General features: G+C 38.8%; 1 protein-coding gene across 2 annotated transcripts in view; it reads right to left on the reverse strand.

The window, feature by feature from the left end:
• DPYSL2 (dihydropyrimidinase like 2) overlaps positions 1-21,738 on the reverse strand; it is a 251,698-nt gene that overhangs the window by 145,085 nt on the left and 84,875 nt on the right. The window contains exon 1 of one of the 2 annotated variants that reach the window (XM_053718102.1): positions 1,704-1,860. The exons of the other annotated variant lie outside the window; for it this stretch is intronic. Within the exon in view, the coding sequence (XP_053574077.1) occupies positions 1,704-1,742 (39 nt within the window). The 5' untranslated portion in view covers positions 1,743-1,860. Of the gene's footprint in view, positions 1-1,703; positions 1,861-21,738 lie in introns of those variants that run through there. 2 annotated transcript variants of the gene reach the window in all.

A 21,738-nucleotide genomic window follows, 5' to 3' on the forward strand; every position in this document is an offset into this window, starting at 1 on the left:
ATAGCAGTGTTTATCTATGAAAAGAAATTTACTGTGTGGCAAGCAGAGAGCATTTATATCTTTGTGGCAGCAAGAGCATAATGATAGGCTGAGCACTCTGTGTATTGCATCTGTGAGACAGAGGGTGTGTGTATGTTTGTCAGGCAAAGAACTAAGTATACAAGCAATAAAACTGAATATGCATAGTCTGTGACAGGCAAACCATCTGTGGCACATAGGGCACTATGTCTGTGAGAGACAGACTTTGTATGTGACAGATAGAGAACAGTGTATGTATGTGATAGGGACAGCATTATGTATACATCTGAAATAGAGCTCAATGCATTTCTGTCACCAGACATTAGACTGCATATCTATGACATATAGCATATTTTGTTTGTCTAACAAGCAGAGCACCATGTGCATCTAGTATGGGCACTGTATCACTATTGACACTCCCCTTTTCTAACACTGATATAATTGTGGATTCTACTCTTTCTTCCTCAGTCATTCAGTGTAAACCCATCTGTTCAAATGCAGCCAGACAGAATAATCACCATATTAGTATTGTCTGGTACCCTGCTTACACACAACTATACTGCACAACAGTTTCTGCTATCCAACATAGTAACATAAATCTAGCATCCCCTGAACAAACCTACTCAATTACACTGACACAGTATCTTCTGGTGTTGCTAAATTGTGCATTTTTTCCAAGCCAATACATTACAAAGACTAGTAATGTTAATAAACTGTGCCTATAAAAAAATGTGTGCAATAATACAAAATAGCTATAATAGTCAGTTAAGTAAAGGTGACTGGACACAGAAAGTGCCATATATTTATACTCCATTACATTGTGTGTATCATTCAAACCCCATAATGTAATCAGAAATGAAAAGTAACAAAAATACAAAATATAACATATACATAATTTAGATCATTATTAATCTGTGTATTAATATTAACCTTCTAACCTGTACTCATCAAGTTATAACCCCTGTTACACTACACACTAAAGGCACTGCCAGCACTCTAATGCCATAATTTAGGTTGCACCTTACAAACTGCATAGTATCCTGTACTTTACTGTACACAAACTGCACATTATTACACTACACCCAAATATTTATTTAACTTCATACTAGCAAGCTGCACAGCATCTTGAGTGCACTGTACACTAAACACAGTAGGCTCTGCTTTACTACACAGTATCATCTGCTAAATCTCACACTACAGTATCCACACTAATACTACATATAAATGTCAGCTACACTGCACAGTATCTTTTGCTACCATAATCAACAAGATGCTCAGGGACTACCAACCACCACTAACACAGTGGACAACATCCTCTCTGCTGTATTTTACACACAAAAAAAGTAACAGCATCCAGTGAATTGTATATCTGTTAATAAAAAATATTTAATTCTACAAAGCCAACAACAGATAGCGGCATCCTACATCTATCTATATGTATATCCTGCTCAACATCATCTGCTACCCTGCACAGACACACCTACACCCTGCACAGCATCCTCCATTGACCCTCCTTAAGCATCTTATAACCACTATTCATAGCACACACATAATCACAAACTAGCCATACATATCTGTATTGTATACAGTGCCGCGCTTCTACTCTATTATACTATAACCAGCCAACCTAACTGTGCAGGGAGGGTCGAGTCTGCAAATCAGTGAGACCCACCGCCCACACTCACCGTGATGCGCGGGATATTTTTCTTGCCCTGGTACGACATGTCTGCAGGTCCGTGGAGGACACTGGAAGATGCTGCGGATGGAAGGTGATGATGAAGAAGATACGATGCCCCAAATCTTTCTTCTGCACAGGCTGCAATAAAGGACTTGTTGTAGCTGTCCAAAATGCGCATGCGCAGCGCCACTCCCTGCCTTCAGCCGGGCAGCGAAACCGTGCTGTGCTGATTGGTTGAGTTGGTAGCCGCTATGCAAATGAGTAGCCTGATAAGTAGGCGGGGCTGCAGCATTGGATGCAACAACGACTGCAATGCAGTTGGGCTGAGATTGATTCACTGCATTTCATTGACATGCTGTGGTACCCCAGTGCCAGTTTTCGAAATTGTATAACAAATGAAAATGGTGCCAGGGCACTGCAGCCTCAAACGAGTAATTAATACGCTGCATATAGGACTCCGACTCTAACAATAACAAATCCACCTCATAGTTTTCATTTCATTCAAATGAGATTCAAAATGGACGGCAATCTATTATAACGCTAGAGTTACCTTTTAAGTTTTTTATTTTTCCTAATAACGTGCTGTGATTCTAATTAAGGATCTAGTTAGATAAACTGAATTGACCTTGAGAACAAAACATTCTATTATCTGGCAGTGGTGATACTAGTAACCAGCCCCAAACACTCATAATGAACTGCAGTTCAGTGTCCCGCTGTCATATTTAAATGCAGATGTGGCTGCTGTGATAATAAAGTGCTGCAATTATAAATGAATGCCTATTTATATAATAAGTTGAGCTATGAACACAATAATCAAGTGTCTGTCTTCAGTAATCATTGTTTTCCAGTCAGAAACTGTACAATGGTACATACTTAATGTAGGCAACACTGACTGAATAGTACCAGGCTCCAATATATTCCCTACAGACCCATGCCAAGTCACACTTGAATTAATTATTTTTTATTGTTGAAATAGTAAATCATATTACAAATTCACACAGGCTTGTTTTTGCACCATATATAACATATAAGGGTTATATTTTGGCCCAGACCAACTAGGCCTGTACCAAAGCAGCAGGGGTTTTGGTGGGAAGTTGAGCAGCAATTCAAATGACTTGTACACCCTCCAAATATTTGTGATCCATGATTGCATAACAGAATACACAAGTTTCATAAGTTCTTGGCCTGTGAGAAATTTATGAAGCATATATGAATTAAAATTGGATGTGGAGGGGGGTTGGAGGTAGCAGTTTTCCCATTGCCTAGTGTGGCACAAAATCTCAACCACTTACATATACACATATTTGAATTATATTATGTCCTTTTACATTCACATGACATGTACTTATTAAAATAGGTTAGCATTCTCCCATCTTTTTCTAGGATAGGGAGGTGAGGTGGACTTGTTGATAGTGTACCACCAGTGATTGGTGAATGGAGCAGGCCCTCAACAGGAGGGGTGGGGTAAGGGTTGTGGATGTGCAGTGGACAGGAAAAGGTATGTTGTGGGTGAAGTTTAGCAGAATTGGGGCTGTTCGTGCCAGGGTACCTGTAAACTACAACATTTACTCAGACTGGGGAAGCTATGGGAGGGACAACGGCAGACTTTACAACCGTTGACAATCCCTGCAAAATTCACGAATGTTGTGAGGTATAAATTAAGATAGAATCAAATCAAAATGTAATTGTGAAAGTATGCATAACTCTAGCGTACCCACTGTGCTCATCACTTTCTCACAGTCTTGCATCCCTCACAGTTTTATCACATTACCATTGACATGGTTACCACATTTGGAACAATAAATGGTGCAGTAATCACAACTGGGCTCATGAAAGCATGGGCCTCATCTACTGTTCACTTTATTTTATTTTGTAAGGTGGTGAGAGTCCACAAGTCCATTACTCCTGGGATTCAACTCGTGGCCACATGGAAGAGACAAAAAGTTCCCAAAACTCCAAGAGTATTACAGACATCCCAACCTGCGAAAACTCATTTCAGGGAGGTGGTTTCACCCTCTACTGCGCCGCAACCCCCCCTCCCAGTTATATATTGGACACCTTGAAACCCTAAATAAGATAGAGATATCATTAAAGTAGCCTACCACTAAAGGCACATCAAAAAAAGTAGCTTTATTGCACAACCACATACAACAAACCTATTATCCAGTGATTGTACGCTTGTTAAAAGCTTAAATATTTTAGAATATGAAGTTTAATTATGTGCAGTAAATAAGGTAGTATTTGTGTTTTATTTTATTAAAATCAGTGGGGGCTTTTTTGTTACTGATGCATGCTTTGAGGGTTCTATAACGTCCCAGCAAACACTTTTCCGGATTTGAGCACATTGGATCATGGTACTTGGAGTTTCAGGGAGATTGCATTCTATTTGCTGGCATCAGGGAGCCGCTATTACAATCAGGGAGACTCCCTGAACTTCAGGGAGAGTTGGGATGTCTGGTATTACATCCTTCCCACATCACTATCACTGATTAGCCAGTCTATTCTTTGCCTGTCAGGAGGAAGGTGAAGACTTGAGGTGCTCTTAAGATTCTTTGTTGAGAGGGACCCTCAGACCGATCTGAGGCCCATATTTCCCTCAGAGAGCTGCTACAGAAAGACAGAAGGAAGATTTGGAGTATAGGGTAGTCACAAAATTAGTCCCGGTTATGGAGTTAATCACAAGCCTGCCACAGGTGTTGCAGGGACCGATCCCCTAGCCTCCTCCTGTTGGGTCATCAAGATACTCCTTACAGTAATCCTCTGCTTTGACGTACACAGCACTAGATGGGCTTTTCTGCTGGACACTGTGATGTTGCAAATGTAATTTTCAGATAATGTCCAGCACCTAGGTATATGCAACTTTGCTCAGGTCTCTGCAACAAAACCCTCACTTATATCAGCAGAGTTCCATAAAGCAGTATTATCAGTTTTTCTCTTTAAAAATGTTAATTCAGACTTCATAGCAAAAAACAGACAACGTTTCAGGTGTTACCCTTAATCATGTCATATATATGACATGATTAAGGGGTAACACCCGAAACATTGTCTGTTTTCTTTTGCTATGGAGTCTTAATAATTGCTTTTCAAAAGAAACACTGTAGTGCTACTGCTTCTTGGAACTTTAATGCTGCAAATGTAAGCCAGTGGAATGGGTGCAGTGCAGGCAAGTATTAAGTTTCAACTCACAGGCTATTAGTAGGTATATTCTGCCCTTGTACATCATAGCCTTAGTACATGGTTTAGACAGTAGCACCGCAATGCACTGCTATAGGACCTGACATATAGGGAGTTATGTGGGAGCCTATGGGAGTCTAATAACAGCCTATTTTATTTATTATTATGTTTTTTTATTGAATTGTAATTTGTTCTCAGTTCTTTTACTTTTTTGTACTATGCTGTCTCTTTTAAGACCATGCCACTTTAAGAAGGTCCAAACCCTTTATTTTACATAGAACTGTTTCCGTTCAATGGAGCTAGTTAGAGGAGCGCTGCTGGCTCTTTGAGAAAGCGGTTGTCATTTTCTCTCATCAGGGATAATAGCAGAAGCATTTGGCAGCACTGGGGTTACGTTCTTCGCTCACTTTTTCCCCGCTTCTGATGTTCAGCGCGCTGTGAGTTTTTGGGGATTTTGTATTAATTACTCAAAATATTTTTTTCGTGGTGGCCATTAGACTTCCATATGGAGTTTCCTACAGTCCCTTATTGTCTTTGCGCTCTGTCATGTTTGTCTCATTTTCAAATATTAACACTGATCTGTGTTATTATTTTAATATTGTATTGAATTGCTTTTTTGATACATTTTTAATCTGTACACCTGTATTGTATTCCAAAATAGAGCATTCTGGAACTGTCCCCAATCCTAAAAATGTAACTCCTTTAGATGCTAGATCCTGTGGCTCTACAATTAATTTTAATTGTGTAATTTGCAAAATGGCAAATTTTATTCCTCCAACTCATCTGTGCTCTGCTTGTATGGATCACCTGTCGCATCCACATTCTTCTAATGCAGTTACTGCTTCTAAAGGAATCTGTCCTCCCTCTGTTTGTTCTGTACAGGGGAGCTCATCAGATTTTGCTACAGTTTATAAAGATTATGTATGTGCCGCAGTTTTTTAAATGTTGGCAGCTATGACCCCATTAAGTAAGTGTAAGAGACCTAAATCTGACAATCTCTTTTCTGCGGAGTTGCCTTCCCACCCTGGATCTCTAAAGTCTAAACTGTCTAAAGGTATTCTGAGGGACTCTGATTCAGATTCCTTCTGAGGGTGGATATATCTGTGATGAGCAAGAGTCGGTCTTTGAGCAAGATTCATATTCTTCTTATTTTATGTTTAAATTGGAAGATCTTCTTACATTGCCTAAAGAAGTATTATGTATGGTAGGAATTCAAGATGCTAAACTTGCTGAGGGAAAAACAGTTAGGCAATTAGATCTAATTTTTAAGCCTTCTACTAAGGCTCCTGAGGTTTTTCCAGACCCCATCACTGAGATAAATACCATGGAATGGGCTAGGCTGGGTATTCCTTACAATCCAGCATCTAGGTTTAAGAAAATGTTTCCTTTACCATACTCTAATTTGGAGCTTGGCTAAACGTACTACAATTCCCATAAAATACAGTACCTCTTTTAAGGATCCTATGGACCAAAAATTAGAGTCTTACCATAGATTTTTTTTTTCAGCAAGCTGGACTTTTATTTAGATCAGCTATTAGCGTTAAATAATACAAAAATACTGGTGTACTTGCCACTGCCAGACCGGAGCTATCCTCAGCATCTTTTCAGCATGGACACATGATTTAATCCTAGTACGATGTGCATGGAACGGTGCCGGAAGCTGTGTGATCCGCACAATAACAACAAAATCAACAGTAGTAGTAAAAAACTTCCACACTCAAGCCAATCTTTGCATCCAATAATAAAGTCCTCATAACAGGCAGACTTAAAAAAATATGTCCTTTTATTGTGCAATCATAAAGCCAGATAAACAATCAAGTAGCACGAAAAATCCACAGGTATGGGTTCGGAGTGTTCGTTTCGTGCAGACCCACATCACTTGTTCACTAATAGGACAATCCGTGTACACGCATTAAATAATCATATTCGCAGCATCACCTGTTGCCTTGTTAATAAACCCCCAATGTACCTGATCTAAACCTCTCAACACTAACACACTAACACATGTTATATACACATGGCTTGGATTCTACTTTACACTTAATAGGGGGTCTTTGCTTTTTTCCCATGTTATTCTCTCTATACATGCAAATGCTAAACAATCCGTAGACTCAATGAGACTCATTTATATTTATTGAACCATGTTTGCTATTAAGACACTTAATAGGATGTCTTTGCTTTTTCCCCATGTTGTTCTCTCTATACATGCAAATGCTAAGCAATCCATAGACTCAATGAGACTCATTTATATTTTATCAAACCTTGTTTGTACATAAACTCAGTTAAAGTTAATGTAAACTTTGAGAAATGTGTGCCCAGTTTTTAAAAATCTTATTAAAAACAGGGACACTTTCATTCATCAAAGTTTACATTTCAGCCGTTTTGTTAAAATACTTACCTTTTCTTCATGAAGCCTGACCAGCGATTTCCCCACCTGATGCTCATCTCTTCATAGATCAGAAATTAAGAATCCGGCTTACTCCAATCACGGCATGGCCTCAGGCATTGTTTGCTCTGGAGGGGAAGGCGTGATTGGAGGAAGCCAGATTCTTAATTTCTGACGTAAGAAGAGACAAGCCACAGGCGGGGGAATTGCTGGTCGGCTTCATGAAGAAAAGGTAAGTATTTTAACAAAACAGCTGAAATGTAAACTTTGATGAATGAAAGTTTCCCTGTTTTTAACAGGATTTTTAAAAACCGGGCACACATTCCTCAAAGTTTACATTCACTTTAATCAGTACTCAGAAATAATTATACAATTCAAATCTGACCTCCTTTTTATGTTTTTATATACAACTCTTTTTCTTTATTTTATTTGCTAAACAGATTAACATCACTCTAGACATTTTTTTTTGGTCATGTATAGATGTTGTTATCTCTACTTTCACTGGAGGTAAGGAAGTTTTTCTTCCTGAGGATAAAAGATCCAAAGGGAAGGATAAAGCTTCTAATCGATTTTGTTCCTTTCAATCGTCAAGTACCCAGAAATCCTCCTGTTCTTCTCAAAAGAGTGATTTTTGCCGAATATCTTGGGAGGCCTCTTCCAGTTGGTTCAAATCTAAGCATACAAATAAGTCCTCTACTGCTACTAAATCAGCATGAAGGTGCGCTCCCCGATCCAGATCTTCTTCTGGTAGGGGGCAGATTACCACTTTTTCAAAAGGTCTGGGCTCATTACGTTCAAGTTCCATGGGTTTTGAATATTGTTTCCCAGGGAAACAGAATAGGATTCAGATCAAGGCCTCCCAGGAGAAGGTTTCTTCTGTCCAACATTCCAAAGAATCCTGTAGAGGCTCAAGCCTTTTTTCAATATATTTTAGATCTAGAACTCATGGGAATTATTAATCCTCTTCCCTTGGAAGAACAAGGTCTGGGCTTTTATTCCAATCTGTTAATTGTTCCCAAGAAAGAGGGAACTTTAAGACCTATTCTGGATCTAAAGTCATTGGACACGTTTCTCAGTGTCCCAACCTTCAAAATGGAAACAATCAGAACTATTCTTCTGCTTGTTCAACAAGGTCAGTTTATGACCACAATAGGTTTTAAGGATTCCTAACTTCATATTCCAATTCACAAGGAACATTTACAGTTTCTCAGAGCTGCTTATCTAGGCAAACATTGTCAGTTGTTTTTTCTTTTCTGTTTGGTCTGGATACTGCTTGCAGAATTTTCACAAAGGTTCTGGGAACCCTGTAATTAGGGATCAGGGTATATCAGTACCTTCCTACCTGGACGATAAGTTGGTAGATTCCATCTTTATCTTCTGCAATTTCTCATACCAACAAGCTTATGTTGTTTCTTTAACAAAATAGGTGGACAATAAATATTTTCAAGAATTCTCTATCTCCTCAGACCAGAGGGTCTTTTCTGTGAGTGATGTTTGATTCAGTTTCAATGACTAAAAATCAGAGAAAATTAAAGGTACAATACAGTTGTGCCAAGCTTCAGTCTTCTCCCAATCCTACAGTAGCTCTCTGTATGGAAGTGCTGGGTCCCAAGATTGCGGCATCAGATAAAATTCACTCATGCACTCATTCAGAATATAGCAATGATTGTTACAAAGTAAAGTAGTACAATTGAGCCTGGACTTCCTTCTATGGTAACATTTAATACATTTGAAATAGAGCTACTACACACTTTGTAATTGATTAATCGGATAAGCTTTTGATTGGAGTCAGAGTTACAAGCTGACATGAGGTTTCATAATGCAGATATCCTTTACATTGATTACAAAGAGAGGAGAAACAATCCTTACCCTCCAGTGTAAAGTTGAAAACAATTACGATTTGCTTAATTAATGGCAGACAAAGCTGTTAACAGGGTAGTTTGAATCTAACCGGATGGTAGAATTGCTGTAACCGAGAAGGTCCATTTGAACCCTGTGATGTAGTAAAGAGAGACACTTAAGCGATGTTTGCAGGTTAAATATTGATTACCGATTGTAGCAGCGTCTGCAATACTGAGAAATGGATGAGATGAAGAAATATAATAATGTTAGTCATATGTACGGCAAACCTGTTAGAGGATGATCTGATAGCAATGAGATCCGGAAACAAAGCGGTAAATTGAGGCTGGTGATGAATGTGACACTGCTTACAAAGCTGGTAGACTGTTGAGAGACAGAAGTCCGTTAGAGATAGAGCAAAAATCAAACTTAAGGTGGAAGAAACAATTGTAGTCTGGCTCCGGAACTTAGTTTAAAGGAAGCGACTTGTAAATACTTTGAGTCTCAAATTACCAAGCAGAGAGGAAGTTGTCAAGTGGCTATTTAAATGATGGTAAGCAATGGTAGCCAGCTCAGATTTAAAGGGCCCTAGCAAATAATCATGAAATATGTGTTTGAGCTCTTTGCACTCTTAAGAGCTCTCCAGAGCTGGCTCCTTCTAAAGGAAGAGTCTCATCTTCGATTTCAATCGGACAATGTCACAGCTGTGGCATATTTCAATCATCAAGGGGGAACACGCAGTTCACTAGCGATGAAGGAAGTATCTTAAATACTTTATTGGGTCGAGAACAATTGCTGCATCATCTCTGCAATTCACATTCCAGGAGTGAACAACTGGGAAGCAGATTATCTCAATTGTCAATCTCTTCATCCAGGGGAATGGTCTCTTCATGCAGATATCTTCAATCAGATAGTCCAGATATGGGGTCTTCCAGAGATAGATCCGATGGCCTCTCCATGAAACAGCAAGCTTCCAAGATATTTTGCAAGGTCCAGGGATCCTCAAGCGGACCTTGTAGATGCTCTTGCAGTTCCTTAGGCCCTGATATTTAAAGATTCTCCAGCTTGGAGATAAATTGCAGTTCAGACTTCATAGGAGCTGAACTCACTAAATATTCAAAAGAAAAAGGGTGGAATTTTCCAGCACTGTGAGATCTCTCTCATTTCTATATATGAAGGAGAGACAAGCACAGCGAAATACAGCACTGCGTGATATGAGAGTTTTGTTATGCTTCGGTATTACTTTAACAAATTAGGATAATACTTTGTATATTTCTGTTTACAGGGAGTGCAGAATTATTAGGCAAGTTGTATTTTTGAGGATTAATTTTATTATTGAACAACAACCATGTTCTCAATGAACCCAAAAAACTCATTAATATCAAAGCTGAATAGTTTTGGAAGTAGTTTTTAGTTTGTTTTTAGTTATAGCTATTTTAGGGGGATATCTGTGTGTGCAGGTGACTATTACTGTGCATAATTATTAGGCAACTTAACAAAAAACAAATATATACCTATTTCAATTATTTATTTTTACCAGTGAAACCAATATAACATCTCAACATTCACAAATATACATTTCTGACATTCAAAAACAAAAACAAATCAGTGACCAATATAGCCACCTTTCTTTGCAAGGACACTCAAAAGCCTGCCATCCATGGATTCTGTCAGTGTTTTGATCTGTTCACCATCAACATTGCGTGCAGCAGCAACCAAAGCCTCCCAGACACTGTTCAGAGAGGTGTACTGTTTTCCCTCCTTGTAAATCTCACATTTGATGATGGACCACAGGTTCTCAATGGGGTTCAGATCAGGTGAACAAGGAGGCCATGTCATTAGATTTTCTTCTTTTATACCCTTTCTTGCCAGCCACGCTGTGGAGTACTTGGATGCGTGTGATGGAGCATTGTCCTGCATGAAAATCATGTTTTTCTTGAAGGATGCAGACTTCTTCCTGTACCACTGCTTGAAGAAGGTGTATTCCAGAAACTGGCAGTAGGACTGGGAGTTGAGCTTGACTCCATCCTCAACCCGAAAAGGCCCCACAAGCTCATCTTTGATGATACCAGCCCAAACCAGTACTCCACCTCCACCTTGCTGGCGTCTGAGTCGGACTGGAGCTCTGTGCCCTCTACCAATCCAGCCACGGGCCCATCCATCTGGCCCATCAAGACTCACTCTCATTTCATCAGTCCATAAAACCTTAGAAAAATCAGTCTTGAGATATTTCTTGGCCCAGTCTTGACGTTTCAGCTTGTGTGTCTTGTTCAGTGGTGGTCGTCTTTCAGCCTTTCTTACCTTGGCCATGTCTCTGAGTATTGCACACCTTGTGCTTTTGGGCACTCCAGTGATGTTGCAGCTCTGAAATATGACCAAACTGGTGGCAAGTGGCATCTTGGCAGCTGCACGCTTGACTTTTCTCAGTTCATGGGCAGTTATTTTGCGCCTTGGTTTTTCCACACGCTTCTTGCGACCCTGTTGACTATTTTGAATGAAACGCTTGATTGTTCGATGATCACGCTTCAGAAGCTTTGCAATTTTAAGAGTGCTGCATCCCTCTGCAAGATATTTCACTATTTTTGACTTTTCTGAGCCTGTCAAGTCCTTCTTTTGACCCATTTTGCCAAAGGATAGGAAGTTGCCTAATAATTATGCACACCTGATATAGGGTGTTGATGTCATTAGACCACACCCCTTCTCATTACAGAGATGCACATCACCTAATATGCTTAATTGGTAGTAGGCTTTTGAGCCTATACAGCTTGGAGTAAGACAACATGCATAAAGAGGATGATGTGATCAAAATACTCATTTGCCTAATAATTCTGCACTCCCTGTATATATAAAATTTACTTTGCACCTTGAATTTGCTGCATTGCAAGCTAAATACTGACACTTCCAGAAAGGAGGTGGGAGAGGGCAGTTCCCTGGGCTGAAACGGGGAGTTCCCAGGGTATGTCTGAAGCTCTCTCACAAGTCTTGTGAAATTTTCTAAGGATTTAAAAAAAAAGTGGTCTCACTAATTTGTCTCACCAGCTGTATGCAGATGAAGTTTGCTCAAAATTCACACGAGACTTATTTTAACTAACAGAAAGTGATATATACTAAAATATAGACAAAAGCAAGTAAAATTGTTGAGAAAACATTTTTTTTTTATTTGGAATTGATGCAAACGGAGCCATTGGGGCATATGTATCAAGCTCTGTATGCTCTTGTGAGCTGCTGGTGCAATGCTGAATACGGCTAGTGTATTGCTCACCGTATTCAGCTAGGTCTGGCGGACCTGATCCGCAGTGTCGGATCAGGTCCGCCAGACCTTCATAACTAGAGGCCTTTATATCAGTCCCAGGAGTTATCAAGCTACCTTCTCCCTCCCATGTGAATTTTTTTTATCCCAGAGAGCTTCATTACTTTCTATGGAATGCATCTCTCTGGAATTTCCAGGTTCTTCCCCTTTTCTTAGAAAATTCAGTGAGTTCTGCCCCTGTAAAGCCAGCGCTATAATCATAATTTGTAAAATCACAATCCTAAATACTCTGCTGTACACAAAATAAAATACAAAAGTGCAAAGTTTAAATGTAATTACATTTAATAGGAAGTGTAAAGGGATAAAAAATACAGAAGTGTCATGTCATGCAGTGCTATATTGCACTGGGCTTGTCTCTCCTTCACATACAGAAATGCAGGAAACGTCCCTTTGTAAAGCAAAATCTGCATTTTGAAAATTTCACTAGGGATCTCGCAGTGCTGGAGGATCATTTTAGAATATTTCACCTAGCAGACGAAAGGACCAAGGCCCTCGAATTCAAAACCTCTGTGGCGTATATATTTCTTCCTACTGTTTTTCTTCCAAGAGTGATAGCATGAATAAAGAAGGAGCTATCATCAGTGATTCTTATAGCACAAGCTTGGCCTTGCAGAACCTGGATTGTGGACTTAGATTAAATGTCCAGTTCTCCCTCTTCGTCATGACCTGCTGTCTCAATGTCCATTTTTTCATCTGGAGCCTCTCAACTTGACGGCTTGGAGATTGAATGCATAATTTCAGCAACCAACGTTTTTAAGATTCTGTGATACTTAAATTGAAGCTAAAAAATTTTTTTACTAGAAAGATCATAAGATCTGGAAGGTTTTTCTTTATTGGTGTAAAAACACAATGGCCTAGATTACTAGTCTTGCGTTAGACTTAGAAAAGCAGCGTTGGTCAGTCCCAACGCTGCTTTTTAAAGCCCGCTAGTATTACGAGTCTTGAAGGTACAGGTGTACCGCTCACTTTTTTGGCCAGACTCGGAAATACCGCAAATCCACTTACGTCAATTGCGTATCCTATTTTTTCAATGGGACTTGCATAGCGCCGGTATTACGAGTCTTCCAAAAAGTGAGCGGTAGACCCTCTCCTGTCAAGCCTGGTACCGCATTTTAAAGTCAGTAGTTAAGAGTATTACACTACAACGCCGTAGCATAACACTCTTAACTAAAGTGCTAAAAAGTACACTTACACCCATAAACTACCTATTAACCCCTAAACCGAGGCCCTCCCACATCACAAACACTAAAATACATTTTTTAACCCCTAATCTGCCGAACCGGACATCGCCGCCTCTATAATAAATATATTAACCCCCAAAACGCCGCACTCCCGCCTCGCAAACGTCCCTAACATCGCTGACACCTACCTACATTTATTAACCCCTAATCTTCAACCCCCAATGTCTCCGCCACTATATTAAAATTATTAACCCCTAAGTCTAAGTCTAACCCCCTAACTTAAATATAATTTAAATAAATATAAATAAAATTACTATCATTAACTACATTACTCCTATTTAAAACTAAATATTTACCTATAAAATAAACCCTAAGCTAGCTACAATATAACTAATAGTTACATTGTAGCTAGCTTAGGGTTTATTTTAATTTTACAGGCAAGTTTGTATTTATTTTAACTAGGTAGAATAGTTACTAAATAGTTATTAACTATTTAATAACTACCTAGCTAAAATAAAGGCAAAAGTACCTGTAAAATAAAACCTAACCTAAGTTACAATTACACCTAACACTACCACTATAATTAAATTAATTCCCTAAATTAAATAAAATTATCTAAAGTACAAAAAAAACCCCACTAAATTACAGAAAATAATAAACAAATTATAAGATTTTTAAACTAATTACACCTAATCTAATCCCCCTAACAAAATAAAAAAGCCCTACCCTACACTAAATTACAAATAGCCCTTAAAAGAGCCTTTTGCAGGGCATTGCCCCAAAGTAATCAGCTCTTTTACCTGTAAAAAAATTAAAAATCCCCCACCCAACATTAAAACCCAACACCCACACAACCAACCCTACTCTAAAACCCACCTAATACCCCCTTAAAAAAACCTAACACTAACCCCTTGAAGATCACCTTACCGGGAGACATCTTCATCCAACCGGGCAGAAGTGGTCCTCCAGACGGGCAGAAATCTTCATCCAAGCCGGGCAGAAGTGGTCCTCCAGACGGGCAGAAGTCTTCATCCAGACGGCATCTTCGATCTTCATCCATCCGGCACGGAGCGGGTCCATCTTCAAGACATCCGACGCGGAGCATCCTCTTCTTCCGACGACTAACACAGAATGAAGGTTCCTTTAAATGACGTCATCCAATATGGCGTCCCTTCATTTCCGATTGGCTGATAGAATTCTATCAGCCAATCGGAATGAAGGTAGAAAAAATCCTATTGGCTGATTGGATCAGCCAATAGGATTGAACTTCAATCCTATTGGCTGATCCAATCAGCCAATAGGATTGAGCTGGCATTCTATTGGCTGTTCCAATCATTGCTTCAGCCAATAGGATTTTTTCTACCTTAATTCCGATTGGCTGATAGAATTCTATCAGCCAATCGGAATTGAAGGGACGCCATATTGGATGACGTCATTTAAAGGAACCTTCATTCTGTGTTAGTCGTCGGAAGAAGAGGATGCTCCGCGTCGGATGTCTTGAAGATGGACCCGCTCCGCGCCGGATGGATGAATATAGAAGATGCCGTCTGGATGAAGACTTCTGCCCATCTGGAGGACCACTTCTGCCCAGCTTGGATGAAGACTTCTGCCCATCTGGAGGACCACTTCTGCCCGGTTGAATGAAGACGTCTCCCGGTAAGGTGATCTTCAAGAGGTTAGTGTTAGATTTTTTTTTAAGGGGGGATTGGGTGAGTTTTAGAGTAGGTTTGGTTGTGTGGGTGGTGGGTTTTAATGTTGGGGGGGGGGATTTGTAATTTTTTTTACAGGTAAAAGAGCTGATTACTTTGGGGCAATGCCCCACAAAAGGCCCTTTTAAGGGCTATTTGTAATTTAGTGTAGGGTAGGGCTTTTTTTATTTTGGGGGGGCTTTTTTATTTTGTTAGGGGAATTAGATTAGGTGTAATTAGTTTAAAAATCTTGTAATTTTTTTTTTTTTCTGTAATTTAGTGTTTGTTTTTTTGTACTTTAGATAATTTTATTTAATTTAGGGAATTAATTTAATTATAGTGTAGTTAGGTGTAATTGTAACGTAGGTTAGGTTTTATTTTACAGGTACTTTTGTATTTATTTTAACTAGGTAGTTATTAAATAGTTAATAACTATTTAATAACTATTCTACCTAGTTATAATAAATACAAACTTGCCTGTAAAATAAAAATAAACCCTAAGCTAGCTACAATGTAACTATTAGTTATATTGTAGCTAGCTTAGGGTTTATTTTATAGGTAAGTATTTAGTTTTAAATATGAATAATTTAGTTAATGATAGTTATTCTTGTTTATATTTATTTAAATTATATTTAAGTTAGGGGGGTTAGGGTTAGGGGTTAATACATTTAATATAGTGGCGGCGACGTTGGCGGTGGCAGATTAGGGGTTAATAAGTGTAGGTAGGTGTCGGCAACATTGGGGGCGGGAGATTAGGGGTTATTAATAAATATAATGTAGGTGTCGGCGATGTTGGGGGCAGCAGATTAAGGGTTAATAAGTATAATGTAGGTGGTGACGGTGTCCGGAGTGGCAGATTAGGGGTTAATAATATAATGCAGGTGTCTGCGATGTTGGGGGTGGCAGATTAGGGGTTAATAAGTGTAAGATTAGGGGTGTTTAGACTCGGGGTTCATGTTAGGGTGTAAGGTGTAGACATAAATGTATTTTCCCCATAGGAATCAATGGGGCTGCGTTAGGAGCTTTACGCTGCTTTTTTGCAGGTGTTAGGTTTTTTTCAGCCGGCTCTCCCCCATTGATTCCTATGGGGAAATTGTGCACAAGCATGTTTAGCCAGCTCACCGCTAACGTAAGCAGCGCTGGTATTGAGGTGAGATTTGGAGCAAAATTTTGCTCTACGCTCACTTTTTTGCGGTTAACGCCGGGTTTGTAAAAACCCGTAATACCAGCGCTGTCTGTAAGTGAGCGGTGAGCATAAACTGCTCGTTAGCACCGCACCTTTGTTAACGCAAAACTCGTAATCTAGGTGAATTTTAATTGACATTCTTTCAGAATTCTTAGCATTCTACAAATTTTCGAGAAGGTTTCGACAAGAGATGGTCTGCTAGCTCACTACAGGGTAAAATTTCAGCTCTTTCTGTTTTGTTCCATTAAAAAAAATCAATAAACTTTCTGATGTACAAAGTTTTGTTTAAGCTTTAGGCAGATGTTATAAAGACAATGGCATCTATTTATCAAGCCGTCAACCGCAAATATGCTGGAATTCCACAGCGTATTTGTGGCAAGCCTGATTTGCCTTAGTTATCAAACCCTACAAACCGGCAAAAGTAGAAATCTGTGACGTAACATACGATCCACCGGACTCAGTCCGACACAGATCGATGCTTATGTCATTACAGATGTTCCGAATGCAAGTTTGGCACAATCTGACTACTTTTGCTAGTTATCAAATAACTACCAGGTACGCTCGGCACTATTCCGGCCCAGCGTACCTGGTTTTCAATCCGCCGCCTTGGAGGCGGCGGATGCCATAGGAATCAATGAGAGTCTGAAAGCAGCGAAAGCTCATGTTCGCTGCTGCCCAATATCCCATTGATTCCTATGGGAACGTTTACACCTAACACCCTAACATGTACCCGAGTCTAAACACCCCTAATCTGCCCCGCCACCTACATTATACTTATTAACCCCTAATCTGCCGCCCCTACACCGCCGCCACCTAAATTAAAGTTATTACACCCTATCCTGCCGCTCCCGGACCCCGCCGCAACTAAATAAACTTATTAACCCCTAAACCGCCGCTCCCGGAGCCCACCGCCACCTACATTATACTTATTAACCCCTAATCTGCCCCCCCTACACCGCCGCAACCTAAATAAAAGTTATTAACCCCTAATCTACCATCCCCAACGTCGCTGCCACTATATTAAATTTATCAACCCCTAAACCTAAGTCTAACCCTAACACCCCCTAACTTAAATATAATTTAAATAAATCTAAATAAATATTACTATCATTAAATAAATTATTCCTATTTAAAACTAAATACTTACCTGTAAAATAAACCCTAAGATAGCACAATATAACTAATAGTTACATTGTAGCTATCTTATGGTTTATTTTTATTTTACAGGCAACTTTGTATTTATTTTAACTAGGTAGAATAGTTATTAAATAGTTATTAACTATTTAATAACTTCCTAGTTAAAATAAATACAAACATACTTGTAAAATAAAACCTAACCTAAGTTACAATTACACCTAACACTACACAAATTCCCTAAACTAAATACAATTAAATAAAATTAAATACAATGATCTAGTACAAAAAGAAAACAAACACTAAATTTACAGAAAATAAAAAACAAATTACAAGTTTTTTAAACTAATTACACCTAATCTAACCCCCCTAACAAAATAAAAAAGCCCCCCAAAAATAAAAAAAAGCCCTACCCTACACTAAATTACAAATAGCCCTTAAAGGGACTTTTGCGGGGCATTGCCCCAAAGTAATAAGCTCTTTTACCTGTAAAAAAAAATTACAACCCGCCCAACATTAAAACCCACCACCCACACAACCAACCCTACTCTAAAACCCACCCCTTAAAAAAACCTAACACTAACCCCTTGAAGATCACCCTACCTCCTCAACGAAGCCGGCAGAAGTGGTCCTCCAGATGGGCAGAAGTGGTCCTCCAGACGGGCAGAAGTCTTCATCCAGACGGCATCTTCTATCTTCATCCATCCAGCACGGAGCGGGTCCATCTTCAAGACATCCGACACAGAGCATCCTCTTCATCCGGCGTCTTCTTCAACAATGACGGGTCCTTTAAGTGATGTCATCCAAGATGGCGTCCCTTCAATTCTGATTGGCTGATAGAATTCTATCAGCCAATCGGAATTAAGGTAGGAAAAATCCTATTGGCTGATGCAATCAGCCAATAGGATTGAGCTTGCATTCTATTGGCTGATTGGAACAGCCAATAGAATGCAAGCTCAATCCTATTGGCTGATTGGATCATCCAATAGGATTGAACTTCAATCCTATTGGCTGATTGCATAAGCCAATAGGATTTTTCCTACCTTAATTCCGATTGACTGATAGAATTTTTGATCTGTAAGGCTTACTTGGTAGAGGGGAAGTGTGATATAGCTTAGGGAGAATGGGGGGATTTTATGTTATTTAAGCCAAGTGTAGAATTATACACTCAGTGAATACAATAAATAATAGGAAATTAAATTAACACTTTATTTAACAAATATGCAAAAACGAACATTACCATAGGTAAACACTGTAGCTAATTAGAAGATCTGGGTATGATTACTTCCAACCCCCTCACGTGAGGTTTAGCTAATACAGTATCTATCTAGAATTTAAAAAGATACTATAAAGGCCATTGAGAAACATGGGAATTTCACTACCAGTTTCTATAAATCATTTGCCTTGTAAATAGCATCTATATTAAAATAAGGGCTACAGAGTGTGTTATAGCGTGTGATTATTATTATAACTTATTAGAGACCGCTCATGTGTGCTGTATGTGAATCGAGCAACCACGCTATAGCGGGCGGAGTTTGGCTATAGCGTGGTTGCTCGATTCACATACAGCACACATGAGCGGTCTCTAATAAGTTATACCCGCTCTGGATACAATAGTTGCTATTTTGTGGGACAGTATTTTCAGCACCTATTAAGGCGCTACCTAGACACAGCTGATATTTGTTGTAACTAGAATGGTTGCAACGATTACTTTGTAGCTACTTTACCCTTAAACAATATTAGCTCTAATTTGTATCCATTACAAACGGGGTCACCTCTTTTTGACTGATATAGACTAAGAGGACAGTGGTTAATGACCCATTGGTTTGTAAATGATAGCTGATTGTTGTGGTATGTATGTGACATGTAGACATTGTATATAGGGAATACAGTTAGAAATCGTCCGACTCTGTTAAATCAGAGCGGTACGCAGGTAGGAGGTCGCCTTTAAGCGCACAGCTTTACAGACAGCGTGAATACTGTTGTGAAAGATCTAATTGTGGATTACTCTGTATCCTACTTTCTTCTGTTCCCTATAATTGGACCATAATAATCACACGCTATAACACACTCTGTAGCCCTTATTTTAATATAGATGCTATTTACAAGGCAAATGATTTATAGAAACTGGTAGTGAAATTCCCATGTTTCTCAATGGCCTTTATAGTATCTTTTTTAATTCTAGATAGATACTGTATTAGCGAAACCTCACGTGAGGGGGTTGGAAGTAATCATACCCAGACCTTCTAATTAGCTACAGTGTTTACCTATGGTAATGTTCGTTTTTGCATATTTGTTAAATAAAGTGTTAATTTAATTTCCTATTATTTATTGTAGAGGGGAAGTGTGTTACTGCTCATTCTATCAGATCAGTTTCTACTTTCTGGTCTTTTAAAAATGAGGCTTCAGTATAATAAATTTGCAAGGCAGCAACATGTCTATCCCTACATACCTTTACTAAATTTTACCATTTTGATTTTTTTTCTTCCAGGCAGAAGTGTCTAGAAATCAGGTGCCTGCCTTCCTTTTGTAATCCCTTTTTATTCCACCCTCATTACTCGTGGACTCCATGGCCCCTATTTATCAAGCCGTCCACCGCAAATACGCTGGAATTCCGCAGCGTAATATTGTGGCGAGCTTAATTCCCCTTAGTTATCAAACCCTACAGACCGGCAAAAGTAGAATTTTGTGACGTAACATACGATCCACTGGTCTCAGTCCGACACAGATCGATGCTTACGTCACTACAGATGTTCCGAATGCAAATTTGGCACTATCTGACTACTTTTGCTAGTTATCAAATTTCTACCAGGTGCGCTCGCAGCTATTCCGGCCCAGCGTACCTGGTTTTCAATCCGCCTTCCTGGAGGTGGCGGATGCCACAGGAATCAATGGGAGTCTGAAAGCAGTAAAGCTCATGCTCGCTGCTGCCCGATATCCCATTGATTCCTATGGGAGAATAAAAGTTACGTTTACACCTAACACCCTAACATAACCCAGAGTCTAAACACCCCTAATCTGCTGCCCCCTACACCGCTGCAACCTACATTATACTTATTAACCCCTAATCTACCCCCCCGACACCGCCGACAACTAAGTTATACTTATTAACCCCTATCCCGCCGCTCCCGGAGCCCACCGCAACTAAATAAAGTTATTAACCCCTAAACCGCCAGCCCCCATCTCGCCATAAACTAAATTAACCTATTAACCCCTAAACCTAACAACCCGCTAACTTTATATTAAATATTAACTCATCCCTATCTTATAATAAATTTAAACTTACCTTTAGATTTAAATTAAACTATATTAAACTAATAATTAATCTACCCTAACTATTATACTCAAATTACATTAAACTATATTAAAATAATAATTAATATACCCTGTTATACTAAAATTACATGAAACTATATTAAACTAATAATTAATCTACCCTAACTGTTATACTAAAATTACATTAAACTATATTAAAATAATAATTAATCTACCCTAACTGTTATACTAAAATTACATTAAACTATATTAAACTAATAATTAATCTACACTAACTTTTATACTAAAATTACATTAAACTATATTAAACTATTAATTAACCTACCCTAACTACTATTACTAAAACTACATTAAACTACAAATTAAATTAACTATATTATATATTTAGAAAACTAACCCTACTTAAATAATTTAAATCTACACTAAAAAAATACTAAGTTACAAAAAACTAACAACTTAGTTACAAAAAATAACAAACACTAAATTACACAAAAAAATAAACACTAAGTTACAAAAAATAAACAGAATTATCAAAGATTTAAACTAATTACACCTAAGGGCCCCTCAAAATAAGAAAACCCCTAACCTACAATAAACTACAAATAGCCCTTAAAAGGGCCTTTTGCGGGGCATTGCCCCAAAGAAATCAGCTCTTTTACCTGTAAATAAAAAATACAAACAACCCCCCAACAGTAAAACCAACCACCCACACAACCAACCCCCCCAAATAAAACACTAACTAAAAAAAAACCTAAGCTCCCCATTGCCCTTAAAAGGGCATTTGGATGGGCTGAAGTCTTCAACGAAGCCAGGAGAAGTCTTCATCCAAGCCGGGCGAAGTGGTTCTACAGACGGGCAGAAGTCTTCA

This window comes from Bombina bombina, chromosome 6 (genome assembly GCF_027579735.1).
Source record: "Bombina bombina isolate aBomBom1 chromosome 6, aBomBom1.pri, whole genome shotgun sequence".
Classification (NCBI taxonomy): domain Eukaryota; kingdom Metazoa; phylum Chordata; class Amphibia; order Anura; family Bombinatoridae; genus Bombina; species Bombina bombina.